Source organism: Mauremys reevesii, linkage group 6 (genome assembly GCF_016161935.1).
Source record: "Mauremys reevesii isolate NIE-2019 linkage group 6, ASM1616193v1, whole genome shotgun sequence".
Lineage (NCBI taxonomy): Eukaryota > Metazoa > Chordata > Testudines > Geoemydidae > Mauremys > Mauremys reevesii.
The window spans coordinates 87,157,659-87,171,321 of record NC_052628.1 but is presented as its reverse complement, the minus strand read 5'-3'; the positions used below and the strand labels follow the sequence as shown (position 1 = coordinate 87,171,321).

Here is a 13,663-nt window from a genome sequence, read left to right as displayed (position 1 = left end):
AAAACCATCCTGAGAACAAGTTTCTGGTGATAACTCCTAAACAACTTCTTCATTAGCACAAGAATTTTATCCATGTCATCTACTTTAACCTGAAGTAGAATTTGTCTGAAGAAAGCCATATTGTACAGCATGCAAAACCAAAACAAGCTGGCATAAACCTTTGTTAGATTAAATTGAATATTGTATAGTGTAGATACCAAAAGAAAAAAAAATCATTTAGGGTTACAAAAAGTCTGCTCAATCACTGATTTCATTGCATAATGTGACACATAGTATCCTTGCTTCCCTGAGTTATATATTGGCATAGATGTCATCTGGGAAAGTAGCAAAGGGCACAAATCTGCCATACATCATCATAGGGCTTCACAGTGATGAAAGTGAAAACAGTTTGCTTAATTCATGTACCATATTTCATCAAGTGTGGTTTTTTGGTGTTTAGATTATATGATATTTACAATGTTGAGGAACCAGGGGTTGGGCAATAGTTCAGATGTATAATCTGAGAGTCCCAGCCAGTCATGTCTATCCATTTAATTTCCACATAAAACAGCTCACATCCACATGATGCTTTGCTATTGTATTCTGCAATCAGTCATTATGTCAACACACTGTGGCCATCATGTCCCCTGGAAACCTCACCCAGTGGGCGTTGCTCAGTTCACAACGCACTGTAATCATCCCCACACTGCCTATTTCATTGCTGCCCACATGTACTAGCTTGAATAGCCTCCCCATCAACCTGATTATTGTAGCTTGTCAATAGAATGGGTCTTCTCCAACATGTTCTGCTGAACACTGTGCTAGGAGTTATGTATCCATGTCATTCAACTCCTTTTTCAATCTTCTTCTTCTCTTGTGGCATGGAGTGAGCTTGCACATGTTCTCTTCAACAAGAGGGGACAATCACGCACTGAATTAGGCTAACTTGTCACACTGCAAGTTGATATATTTCCCTGGAGGCTGCATCATGTGCTCCAGAATCTAAACAAAATTATTTTTTAAGGCCAAGATTTTCACAAGTGACTAGTGAATGTGGGTGCCTGATTTGAAACACCTTAAAGGAGTCTAATTTTCAAAACGTGTTCTGCATCCCTGGAGGCTACAGTTGTATTTCCCTGAACTGTCGTTGACTCCAGACAGAGAATAGTATGTGTGCAAAGCAGGTTCTTCATAGCTTAACTGTGAAACTAAAAGTACATTCCTTAGTGATTTAAACCGGCATAATAAAATATGAGGGTGTGTATGTATTTCTGGGACTATTTCCACTGACCTGGGGAGGAATTTTTTAAAAAATGGAATCCTTTTAAACTCATAAGTTATGAAAAGCAAAGAGGTTCTACATCACAGATGGGCAAACTACGGCCTACGGGCTGGATCCGGCCCATTTTAAGCTGACCCACGAGCTCCTGCTGGGGTGCTGTGTGGGGCCCCACCAAGCAGCTCAGCCCCGCTCTGGGGCTCCAGCCGGGGCACCAGGTCAGGGGCTGCACCACGCCTAGGTGCCAGACAAGGGACGTGCCGCTGCTTCCGGAAGCCACTTGAGGTAGGCGCTGCTTCAAGCCTGCACTCCTGAGCCTCTCCCTGTGCCCTAACCCCCTGCCCTAGCCCTGATCCCCCTCCTGCTCTCCAAACTCCTCGATCCCAGCACAGAGCACCGTCCTGAACCCCAAACCTCTCATCCCCAGACCCACCCCAGAGCCCGCACCCCCAACCAGAACCTGCACCACTTCCCACACCTTTGCCCCAGCCCTGATCCCCCTCCGAACCCATCGGTCCCAGCCCAGAGCACCCTCCTACACCCCAAACTCCTCATCCCCAGCCCCACCCCAGAGCCCGCACCCCCAACCAGAGCCCTCACCCCCTCCCACACCCCAACTCCAATTTTGTGAGCATTCATGGCCCACCGTACAATTTCTATTCCCCGATGTGGCCCTCAGGCCAAAAAGTTTGCCCACCCCTGATCTACATCTTATATAAATGTTATGATACGCACCCATATTAACCTGTATCTACATCCTGTAGTAATGTTTTAAGATTTACTGTTCAAAATGTACATGTTTTGGAGCTATTATTGCAACAAGCAATATAGATTTGTTTCAACCTTTTCTCCCCTCCCTTAATATTTTTGTTCAAATGTGGTTTCTCAATTAATCTGTAGGTAATAGCTCACCTCTCATTTTCCTTATATTTTCCTAGTGCTCACCAAATAGTGGAAAATATTTTCAATCAATATTTGTTTGATTCTATAGTGAATTTAGATAAAACCATGTTTACAACCTTCTTGCTTTTACTTTCTGCAAACATTCAAGCTGTCAGGATTTCTTAGCCTGAAGATTCACAAAGTAAATTTTGAATGTTATAGTCATGTGCAAAATTCAGAGTTAAAACTCAGTTACGTAAATAAGTCTCAATCAGAAAACAGAAACAGTGTTATGTGACATATGAAACTAACCAGCATAGTGTACATTTCAAATTTTATATTGAATTGTAATACTAGTACTTTATGATGATGGTTAGTTACACAAGTCATACAGGCTGAGAACAGAATGAATTGTGAATTATCACACCCAACTATTGTAAGTCATCTGGGGACAAAGAATTATTTACTGTAGAAATCTGAAAATAATTTCTAAATTGGGCAATCTTGCAATTTGTGAATAATTCATTATTAAAAAAACATGAAATTAATTGAATAAATTATTAATTGTAAGCTTTTTGCTCAACTCTAGCTTTTTAAGCTGTTTAGATCTATCTGGATATAAGGATAAAAATTAATTTGACAGAAACCTTGTGTATATTTAAAGACCCATCTGCATGCCTTGAGCTGCTGCATTCAAGAATGATTAATCTGTGTAATAAACTGATGACTCCAGTCATTACATACAAGCAACAGACCACTGTCTCAAATGTCATGGGGCTATCCCCTCTAGATTGCTAAATAGGGTTTAGGAATAACGGAAGAAGAGACTGTCCTTCCTTTCCCCTAGAAGATCAATCCGTCTCTCAGAAATACTCCTAATCCCTTAGCTTGGCTATATTCAGAAAGCACTGTAAAACGTACATCTTTGCCTGATTTTTTTCCTAAACAATGACTCTGCAGCCCCCTAGCCTTAACATTTAGTCTACTTGGAGAGTTTTTCTTTGTCTCTTCTGTGGTGCTGCAGGAAATCTTAAGGTGTTTTCAAATCATAAAATTTGTTTCTTATAGCTGGGAAACATTTTCTCTCTAATCTAAACCATGTAAAGTTTCCCCAGATTCTGTGGTGATAGATTCCATTCACCCTTCTATGTCTGACTTCTGTATAGCATGGAGGATTGACAGCACACCTGTCATTATCTGCCTTGTTACATAGATGTGGTATTGAGAGAATTATTTTTTGTGGTGTAAAAGTTGATTAATGCCTGGCAGCACATCTTGCCCCTCGTGGGGGTATGTGTGTGTGTTGGGAATTGTGGGGAGGAATGAAGCTGGAGTCAGGAGATGTGGGGTCCCCTACTAGCTCTCTTGAAGAAATCTAATTCATTTTCCTCCTGTGAAAAACAAGGTGAATACCTACCTACCTCAGACACAGGGTGTTAGTCTAAAATTCACTAATTTTGAGTAGGTATACCATCTATTGCATGATAAGGGGGAAGGGAGGTACCTCAAACCAGCTGACTACCTTAGGGCTGTACCTATAAAAGAGAAGGAAGTCATGGCCAAGTAGTTGTAAGGAAATATCTTTGTACGGGTGGGATTGAACTTCCACCTTTTTGAGGGCAAGGAATCTGGTTGAAAGACATTCCCAGGTTTACTCTGCTGGAACCTAGTTACTCCTAGGGGAATTCTGTGCTAAAAAAGTAAAAATTCTGTGCTCGATATTTTAAAATTCTTCAAAATTCTGCATATTTTATTTGTCAAAATAACACAATATAATCACGCCAGTTTAAATTATTTTTGGTCATTTATTTCAAAATACCTGTCAGCAAGTACGTCTGTAGCAATACAGACAACAAAGAAGATTCAGGAAATGACAAATAGATTTCTCAGTAGGCATATTAATACAGAACACTGAGAAATAATTCATTTAAACTACAATACAGAACCATTTTTTCCACCCCCCTCAGAAGCAGTGCAAAGGCTTGGGGGAGTCAGGAGTAACAGAGCTGAGGGAGAGGGAAGTAAATTGCTGGGAAGGAGCCTGAGTGTGAACTTGGAGGGTTGCTGGGATGGGTTAGAAAAGTATGGAACAGGTTTTTTTGGGAGGAGGGATTGTTAGGGAACTTCCCCCATGCAGACCCTGGCTGACCCCTCGCCTCTCCCATCCAGTCAGGCACGTCTGCCCCTCTCCCCATGTGTTCCTGCACCCCCTATCCATGTGTCCACTCAGACACCCACTCCTCCCATCCCCATGTGTCCCTGTACCCCCTCCCCCATCCCCATGTGTCTCCATGCCCCCACTCAGCCACCTTCTGTCCCTATGTAGCTCTACACCCTCTCCCCCATCACCATGTGGCCCTGCACCTCCCTCCTACCTGTGGCCCTGTGCCTCCACTCCCATTCAGCCTCTGCCCCAGTCTGTCCTCCCCCACTAGCCCTTTACAAGCCCCTGTCTGACCCCCGCCCCAGTACCCTATGCTTCTGTCTCCCCATAACCCCTGTCTCTTGACCTGGCCTGACAGGCACTACGAAGATGGCAGACTCTATCTGTTCCCTAGCTGGCCAGGAGCTGCTGCTTTGTTCTATTGCCACAGCACCCTTTGGTGGGCAAAAGGCAGAACTGCAGAAGTTATTTTTTTCTGGGAGCTGCTGTTCTTGAGCCACTGCGCCCTCTGGTGGGAAAAAGGTGGAACTGCAGCAACGTTTTAGCAGAAGCTTTTTTTCTCTACAAAAAAAATAAAAATATGCATGGCTCATTAATTATGCACATGCTCAGTAACGCAGAATTCCCCCAGGAGTACCTAGTATAGGAAATAGCTGTCTCCTCCTTGATATTTTGCTTCTATACTACAGGTGGTTTCAAATTTTATTGTAGTTTCAACTATGTTCTAACATAGAGATTCTTAAAAACCTGTTATTCTTTCCTTTGTGTTCAACAGATCCCCTCCCCTCCTAGCCCATCACAATGTCCCTGTGGTAACTATAGCAATTTCTTACAAGAAAAGGTAATATTAGGAAAGTATTTGATATATATTTTACTTGTCATTTATTGCAATTTAACATGTGGAAATACAGAGGAAAAGTCAGTACATTAAGACCAGCTAGTACTTTGTGGACCAACAGGCATCTGCTGGTCAGTTTAAAAATGTTTGATATAAACAAAACTGAAATGCAATTTTAATATCAGCTACTTGCTGCTCTTAGTTTATCAGCACTGCACCACATGTTGGTAAAGTGCCTTGAGATCCTTGTATAATACATCAAAGTATTGTCTTATGAAGACCCAAATATCCGGCTCTGCTTTCTTAGATGTGGTGACGCACCACATGCTTAGAAGGGCTCTGTTGTGCTATAGTTAATGTATTATAGGATATGTTTTGTGTTGCTGTAGGCTAATAGGATTCTTGTGGCAGACAGGCAGCAGACGGAAAATGGTTTAGGAAACTTTTCTGATTTGTCTGGGCACTATGTTGGCTGTGTCTTGCTAGCAAGGGTATTGCCCTGATAGCGTAAGGGAATTATCACTCTGCTTCTCTATTGTCTTATCTTTTCACTTTTTTTCAATGACAAAGGAAAACAAACAGTAAATCACTCATATGAAACTTTCCATACAAATAAAGGTTGGTATGAACAAGGGAACATGATTTGTTAATTTTGAAATAGTCAGATTTAAACTAAGTCTGTATTTATCGCAACTGGGGGACCTATTGGGAAGACTTATTGTCATTAATGTAATACTTGTAGCTTCTCCCTGAAAATAATCCTTTTCTCTGTGAGATGAGAATATGTGTGCTTTCTGTGTCAATCATGAGAAATTTGTGAAAAGTGTGTAAGGATTTTCATTGTACAGTATCACTTCAGTTGTGCTACTCCCTGATTTCTTTCATCCATTCTCTGCGTTCTTCCCTTTTTTAACTTCCTTGTTTAGTGCTGCTTTATCTGGCAGGGCTTTGCTCAGCACCTATCACACTGTGCATTGCCTAGCTAAATCAGATTTGCTTGGGGACGGTTCCATGAAGTCTTTTGCTCTCTGCCCAGTCCTGGTTGTAGAAAGCCCTGGGATAGCTAAGCTGCTCCAAGAAAAGGGGCTTGTATTACAGAACTGGCCCTGGGTCAAAATGCAGAATCAGGGCGCCACAGTAGGGTTGCGAATTTAGATTGGATGTATTCTTGGAGATTTCATCACATGACATAATCTTTAATTAAAGATTAATTTTTAATTTCTGGAGACTCCAGGACAATCCTGGACGGTTGGCAATGCTTTCTTGGACTAGGGGTTATGGTTTCCATGGGTAGGGCACTTAGAGCTAGGGTTAGGTTCCTATGGATAGGGCACTTGGACCAAGGATTAGGGTTTCTATGGGCAAGGCTTCACACCCTAGGGTTAGGATTACCACGAGTAGAGCTCCCACCCCTAAGGTTAGGGTTCCTATGGGTTGGGCACTTTCAGCTAGGGTTATGGTTTATATAGGTAGGACACCCTACCCTAGGGTTAGGAATCCTGTGAGTAGGAAACTTGGAGCTAGGCTTAGGATTCTTTTGTGTAGGACACTTGGAGCTACGATTAGGGTTCCTATGGGTAGGGCTTCACACCCTAGGATTAGGGTTCATCTAAGTAGGTCACAGGGAGCTAGGGTTAGGGCTGCTATGGGTAGGGAACTTTGAACTAGGGTTAGGATTCCCATGGGTAGGGCTTCCCGCCCTAGGGTCAGAGTTACTATGGATAAGGTGCTTGGTGCTAGGGATAGGGTTCCTACGTTTAGCGCAGTTGGAGTTAGGTTTAGGGTTCCTATGGGTAGGGCACTTGAAGCTAGAGTTAGGGTTCCTGTGGGTACAGTTTTTTGAGACAAGGTTAGGGTTCCTATGGAAAGGTCACTTTGAGCTAGGATCAGGGTTCCTATGGGGAGGGCTTGCCGCCCTAAGGTAAGGATTCCTATGGCAAAGGCACTTGGAACTAGGGTTAGGGTTCATATGGCTAGAGCACTTGGAGCTAGGGTTTGGGTTCCAATGGTAGGGCTCTCCGACATAGGGTTAGAGTTCCTGGGGTAGGGCTCCCTGCCCTAGGTTTTGGGTTCCTATGGGGAGGGCACATGAAGCTAGGGTTAGGGTTCCTGAGAGTAGAGTTCCCCACCCTAGGGTTAGGGTTCCTATGGGTAGGGCTCCCTAAGATTCCTATGGGAAGGGAGCAGTGAGCTAGGGTTAGGGTTCCTCTGGGAAAGGTTTGTGGAACTAGGGTTATGGTTCCTATGGGGAAGGCTCCATGTCCTAGGCTTAAGGTTCCTATGGGTAGGGCGGTTGGAGCTAGGGTTAGGGTTCTTCTGGGTAGGGCACTTGAAGCTAGGGTGAGGGTTCCTATGAGTAGAGCTCACCACCGTAGGTTTAGGTTTCCTGAGTAAGGCACTAGGAGCTAGGGTTTTTGTTCCTAGGTCTAGGGTAGTTGGAACTTGGGTTAGGGTTCCTATGGGTAGGGTTCCCTGCCTTAGCAGTGGGGTTCCTATGGGTAGGTCTTCTTGCCCTACTGTTAGCTTTCCTATGGGTAGCAGACTTAGTGTTACGTTTTTGGTTCCTATGGGTAGGCTCCCCACCCTACAGTTAGGGATCATATCGGTAGCATATTTGGAACTAGGGTTAGGGTTTCCTATTGGTAGGGTACTTGGAGCTAGCATTAGGATTCCCATGGGTAACAAACACACTTGGACCTAGGGTTGGGATATCTATTGGGGTACTTGGAGTAAGATTAGGGTTTAGAAGTGTAGGGCAGTTGGAACTGATTGAGGGTTTGTACGGATAGGGCTCCCCACCTTAGAGTTACGCTGGTTTGGGCACTTGGGGCACTCCCCCCTCCCCCCAGGCCATAGGCACCTGAAGACTAGGGCGGGAGTCGTTCCTATTGGCAGCCTAACTGTAGCTCCCACTCCCCGGGCTCAGTCAGTGGCATCTGCTCCGGGGGCAGAGTCAGCCTAGCCCCAGAGTGGCTGCGGTGCCAGGCGCTTGGCGGGGGTGGCGCACTCGCCCCTGAGAAATCTCAGAAGTTGAGCGCCTGGGCGGGGCGGAGAAGGATCTACCGACCCTTCCTTTCTCCGCCTCCAGAGCGCTTGTGCGCCTGCGCGCCTCCCTCGCCCTCTCCTACGCACACTCAGCGCGCGCTCCCTCCTTCCCGGATCGTCGACGCGAAGGGATGGAGGGCGTTACTGCAGCCGCGCACCGTCACTTCCGGGGCGTTCTGCCGGCAGGCCAATCCGCGCGCCCGTCTCTGCCCCCTCCCGGCGCTGGGCGGAGCTGCCGACGCGCCGAGTCTACCGTCCCGAGGCCGTGGCGCCGGAGGGAGCCATGGAGGCGGCCGGTGCGCGAGGAGGTTGGCGGGAGGAGCAGGCGCCGCCGCTGCAGCAGACCCCGCTATCCCGGCGCTCGGAGCAGTAACCACCGCCGTGCCCCGGAGACGCCGAGCCCCCTGCCCACCGCCTGCAGCACCCCGCTGAGCCCCGCCGGCCTGGCCCGAGCCCCTGCTTCCCTGGTGCCCCCTTGAGCTGCCCGGGGCGGCAGCTGGAGGCGCCCCGGGGTCCCGGCTCCCCCACCCCGGCGGCTGGCGCCGTTAGTATGCCCGCCTTCCCCGCGGCCCCCCGGGTGCGTTCCCCCCGCGGCTCGCGAAACGGGACGCGGCAGGGAGTTTGAGCGGCGTCGCCGGGCTGGTGCCGGCCCGGCCCAGTGCGCACTGCGCCCCCTCGTCGCCCCGCGGAAAGAGGGGCGTCTCCGGCCATGTATTTCCTGAGCGGCTGGCCCAAGAGGCTGCGGTGCCCTCTGGAGACCCTGGAGCAGCCGCTGCACATCCAGACGGACCCCCAGAGGGCTTTCTTCGCAGTGCTGGCCCCGTCCCAGCTCAGCATCTGGTATAGCAGGGTAAGTAGCGCCCTGCCCCCGCTCCCTGTGCAACCTCACCTGTAGGGAGCATGTGTTCCTCCTCTTCCTGCCCACACAGCAGCTGTGGAGCTGCAGGACTAGCTCCTATGCATGTACTTCTGTGTTTCAAAGCCGTCTTGTAAGTCAGACCAGTTGCACAATGCTTCGCTAGTTATTTGTAACGAGTCGCTGCCATGTAACTTTTTGAAGCTAGGCCCTTTGGGTTAACAGCTGCAGTTACTGAAACACGAAAAATTCTTGTTGTTCACTTGTCTTGGGTAAGAAATATTGGCAAGTCTTTATGTTCTTTGCTCACCAGTATAATGCTGCAGTGTTGATTTGTGGATATCATGTATGGATGTGTCCAATCAGTTGTGTGTACTGAAACTTTCAGCAATGCCTGGTTGCACTTTGTAATGGCTGTTGATAATTCCCCCCACAAAAGTAGGTTAGGCCAAACCTACTTCAAGTCTCTCTTGAGCTTCTTTGAACCCAGAATTGGAAATCTGAGGGAGTCATGAAATGCACATCAGATATGAAAATTAATTAGGTTTCTATCCTGCAGTAGACTGAATGCTGTTGTCAGCTTGTAGTCACTTCCACGAGGGGGAGATTTTATGCAGACTTTTAGTCAAGAGTAACTAGCAGCATAAAAAATTTGCTACTTAACACCTTGTATTGAAACTGAAAACTAAAATCCTGCAGTTCTGTTGTTTACTTTCTGTACCTCACTTAGGTTGGGCAATGAAAATTGTATAATCGGTGTCACATATGATTTTTCTAGGCAGAATTCACAGGAAAGTTCATGTGAAATAACTAGGTTATGAATTCAAATTGTATCAGCTACTCTGCACTAGTTCCCCTTGTGGACACTTATTCTGCATGGAAGGTTCTTCTTTTCAGTTTAGGTTAATCCACTTCCAAAGTAGATTAATCTAAACTGAAAAAGGCACTTTTAGAGTAGAATAGGAGTGTCCACATAAGGAAGCTAGTATGGAATAGTTGTTCCAGGCTCTTCTCCATACAGACAAACCCTTACTACATGATTAGGATAGGTACAGAACCATTAAGAACATGATCTCAGGACGGGGGACCGAAGCCTGAGCCAGCCCAAGACCCACTGCCCCTGGTGGGGGTCCAAAGCTGAAGCCCAGGCCCTGCTGTCCCGGGGGTGGGTGGTGGGGTGGGGATAAAAGCCAAATCCCAAAGGTGGTGGGGCTTTGGCTTCAGCCCTGGGCCCTGGTAAGTCTAACACCAGCCCTGGCGACCCCATTAATATGGGGTCACAACCTACATTTTGAGATCCTCTGGTTTACTGAAGTGCTACAGCGGCGCTGCTGCATCACTACAGCATTTTAAGTGTAGATCTGCCCCAAATATAGAAGGTAAGGAAACAGATGACAATAGACAACTATCTTCTCCTCTTGTAAGTAATTTTTGTGCTGGAGTTCAGGCTGTGGGAAGGGGGAAATTTGTGCTTTAGCTGTTTTGTGGACAAACATACAAATTTGTTTTACAGCCTTGTTATTCCTATAAGGTTTACAAACAAATTATAAATATGAAACATGTTAATTCCACTTTTTATTTTACTAATTGCTGACTGAATGTACCCTTCAGAACTGTGAACAAAATGAGTTGGTGAATTGTCATATATGATCATTTTCTCTTTATTGTGTGAATGTTAGGACTATATGGGATTGTCTACAACCTCTCTGTAGCATCTTGTTTGCCTTGCAATAAGTTGCAAACAATGTTCGCTTTAATTAAAAGCTTTTTGTACTTCTAAAAGGCTGGCATGATATTCCTGGAGAACGAAGTGCTGTATATCACAGATATCTCAATGCACACTAGCCCTCCTGCCCCCCACACTGTGTACCCTCATTCTGGCAGGAGTAGTTCATCCTCCATGACTTTAGGCCTTTGCTAAGAAGTAATAATTGAGCTTGTTTGCCGACACTTGTCAGCAGCTGGACTGTCTGAGACTATATCATTTTTGTAGGGTCCCAATAGTCTTCAGAAGGTAGCAGCTCGCATTCCTGTAGATCTGGCCTGAAATTGAACCAGTGGTCTAGCAGTGATTATAATCATCTCCACTTGAGCAATACCTTGGTCCCTCCACTAGCTGTTTCTGTTAGCCTTCAGTTTTATGTACTTGGTTGATAATTTGTTTCAAATAGAGTGTAACAGCTATGCTACTGCTGCAGAACTGTTTATCTGGCTATACAATTGAGGAAATATCCACCGATAAGTCTCCACTAGACTAATGGGATGGAGAAATTGTCATTGATGTCCAGAAGTCCTCAAACTAGGCTTTTCACTCTGATGTGCAAGTAGCAGAGACCTGAGCTTTGCACCTCCTGGAATATCTCTCCCAGAATTCTCTGCTCTGGAAGCTGGTATAACATCATACATCAGGAGCCTGACCTTTGCATCAAATTACCCATGCTCCATTCACTCTAAAGCCAATATGAGTTGTATGTGCACAAGTGATGGGACAACTAGGACTCTGACCTCACTTATACAGAGCCTCTTTTACTAATATCAGATTTAAGCACCACTGATTAACCTTAGCTGCTGACAATCTGCTGGAGGCACTGAGTAGCATCCTATTCATTAGCCGTATTTTTTTGGACAACAGATTGGCTAGCTACAGGAGCTTTCAATTGGGGGAGAAACTTGTATAAAGCCCAGAACGTGCTAGGTACTTTTAAAATGAATCCTAAATCATGCTAAATTGCTGTATTTAAACCTCTCCTTTGTAGTTTAAACTGAATTAATATGGTGTGCTTCAATTTTTGTTAAACATATGGAGTGTCGTTAACTGCCATATTCCACCCCAGTGGTGGATGAATTATCTTCTATATGTAAAGCCTCATGACATCCTTGAGGATGATATGGGTGGTGTATGTGATGCACTGAGAATACTTCTGTGTTTTTATGAATGTTTGTGTGATGTGGTTTCCCTGTTCAGTTATGTAATGCTGCCTGGCTGAGTGCTTAGAGTTAAACCAAAAGAGGAGCTAAAGAGGTTACTAAAGAACCAGCAGGAATGGTAAAACAGCAACACAGATAAGAGCCTCTCATGTACATTGTTTTAAAGCAGTGTTTCCCAAACTGGGGTTTGTGAACCCCTGGGGGTTCATGAAATGTTACAGGGGGTTCTCGGGGTGTGTGTGGGGGAAATTCCCTAATGGCGGACAGAGCTGTCTCTAGGGACCCCGAGCAGGATGGGACACTGAGGAGACTTAACCTTCAAGACTCCTTATAAGAAATGGAAAGGGAAGTGGATATTTTTTGCTGTTTTTAAAATTAAATAGGCAGCTAGTATTGTTTTTAAAATTATTATGAAGAACAAGTTTAAGCTTTGTTGTAACATGCGTTGTTTGCCTGGACTGCTCAAGACCTGAATGCTTGTGTAGGAGGAACTCTTTGAGTTGGCTTCTTAAATACCTTTATGCTGTTTCACATCTGATACTCCTTGATGAAACATAGGAGCCTTGTCTTATAACAGGCTTATTCAAAGTGATACAAGCTACCAAAGTGAGATCTTGGAAGAGTGTTGCCATTTTCATAATACAATAAAAATACTGTAATGATAAATTAATAATGAATACATAGTGTGTAATAAACGTCACAAAAACAAATTTTATATTTCCAAGATCACTGCTTTTATAATTTATACTCAGGTAAAAGAGAAAATCCCTGGAAATATTCATTTTTAAGAGGGGGTTCACGAGACTTGACATTTCAGTGAAAGGGGTTCACAGGTTGCTAAAGTTTGGGAACCACTGTTTTAAAGGAATAAAGATAATAGCTGGAGCAACAGTTTGGGGTGTGGTGGAGGGGAGAATTTACCTAGCTGGCTCCATCTTGCTAGAATGCCTTACTCTTCCCAAAGCTAAGCCTAGGGTCAAAGGAGATGTAAAACCCTGGAAAAAGAGGGTTGATTGGCAGAGGCCCTGGAGGTTTTTCGCCTTCCTCTGCAGGGTGGGGCACGGGTCACTTGCTGGAGGATTCTCTGCACCTTGAGGTCTTTAAACCACGATTTGAGGACTTCAGTAACTCAGACCTAGGTTAGGGATTTGTTTCAGGAGTGGGTGGGTGAGATTCTGTGGCCTGCGTTGTGCAGGAGGTCAGACTAGATGATCATAATGGTCCCTTCTGACCTTAAAGTCTATGAGTCGGGAGAGACTGGCCAGGATTTGTCAAGGAAAAGGCTGCCAGTCTGTGGCACAGTCTGTATGGCTGTTTCTCCTTGCCAGGAATGGAGGTAGATGGGCTGAGGGAAACTTACCAGTGTGTGTGTAAGACCCATGTGAGTTAGAGGACTGGGTAAAACAAACAGCCTACTATGTGCTTTGTACCTTTTGAGTAATAAATAAATGAAGCTTTGTTCTGAAGAAGCTGTTTTTGTATCCCTTGCAAACCTATTCTGTCACAGGCTCCCAAAGGAAAAAAGGATCTTGCAGGTGCCAAATGCTGTTTGACTTGGTGTAGTAGTCATGCTTGATACTCAGGGCTGTAACCCAGGCTCTGGTCTAAGCGGGAAAATTGTGAAATTCCACTCCAGAAGAGGTCTCATATCTATGGGTGAGCACTTGGTGAGACCTCCACAAAGGGACAGTG

The 13,663-nt window shown here is 45.4% G+C and overlaps 1 protein-coding gene across 2 annotated transcripts in view; it reads left to right on the top strand.

Moving 5' to 3' along the window:
* Nucleotides 1–8,425: 8,425 nt before the first annotated feature.
* The window catches only part of RIC1 (RIC1 homolog, RAB6A GEF complex partner 1), an 81,383-nt gene continuing 76,145 nt past the window's right edge, over nucleotides 8,426–13,663 (top strand). For both annotated transcript variants that reach the window (XM_039543368.1, XM_039543367.1), the window contains exon 1: nucleotides 8,426–9,037. In XM_039543368.1, the coding sequence (XP_039399302.1) occupies nucleotides 8,897–9,037 (141 nt within the window). In that variant the 5' untranslated portion in view covers nucleotides 8,426–8,896. The remainder of the gene's footprint in view (nucleotides 9,038–13,663) is intronic.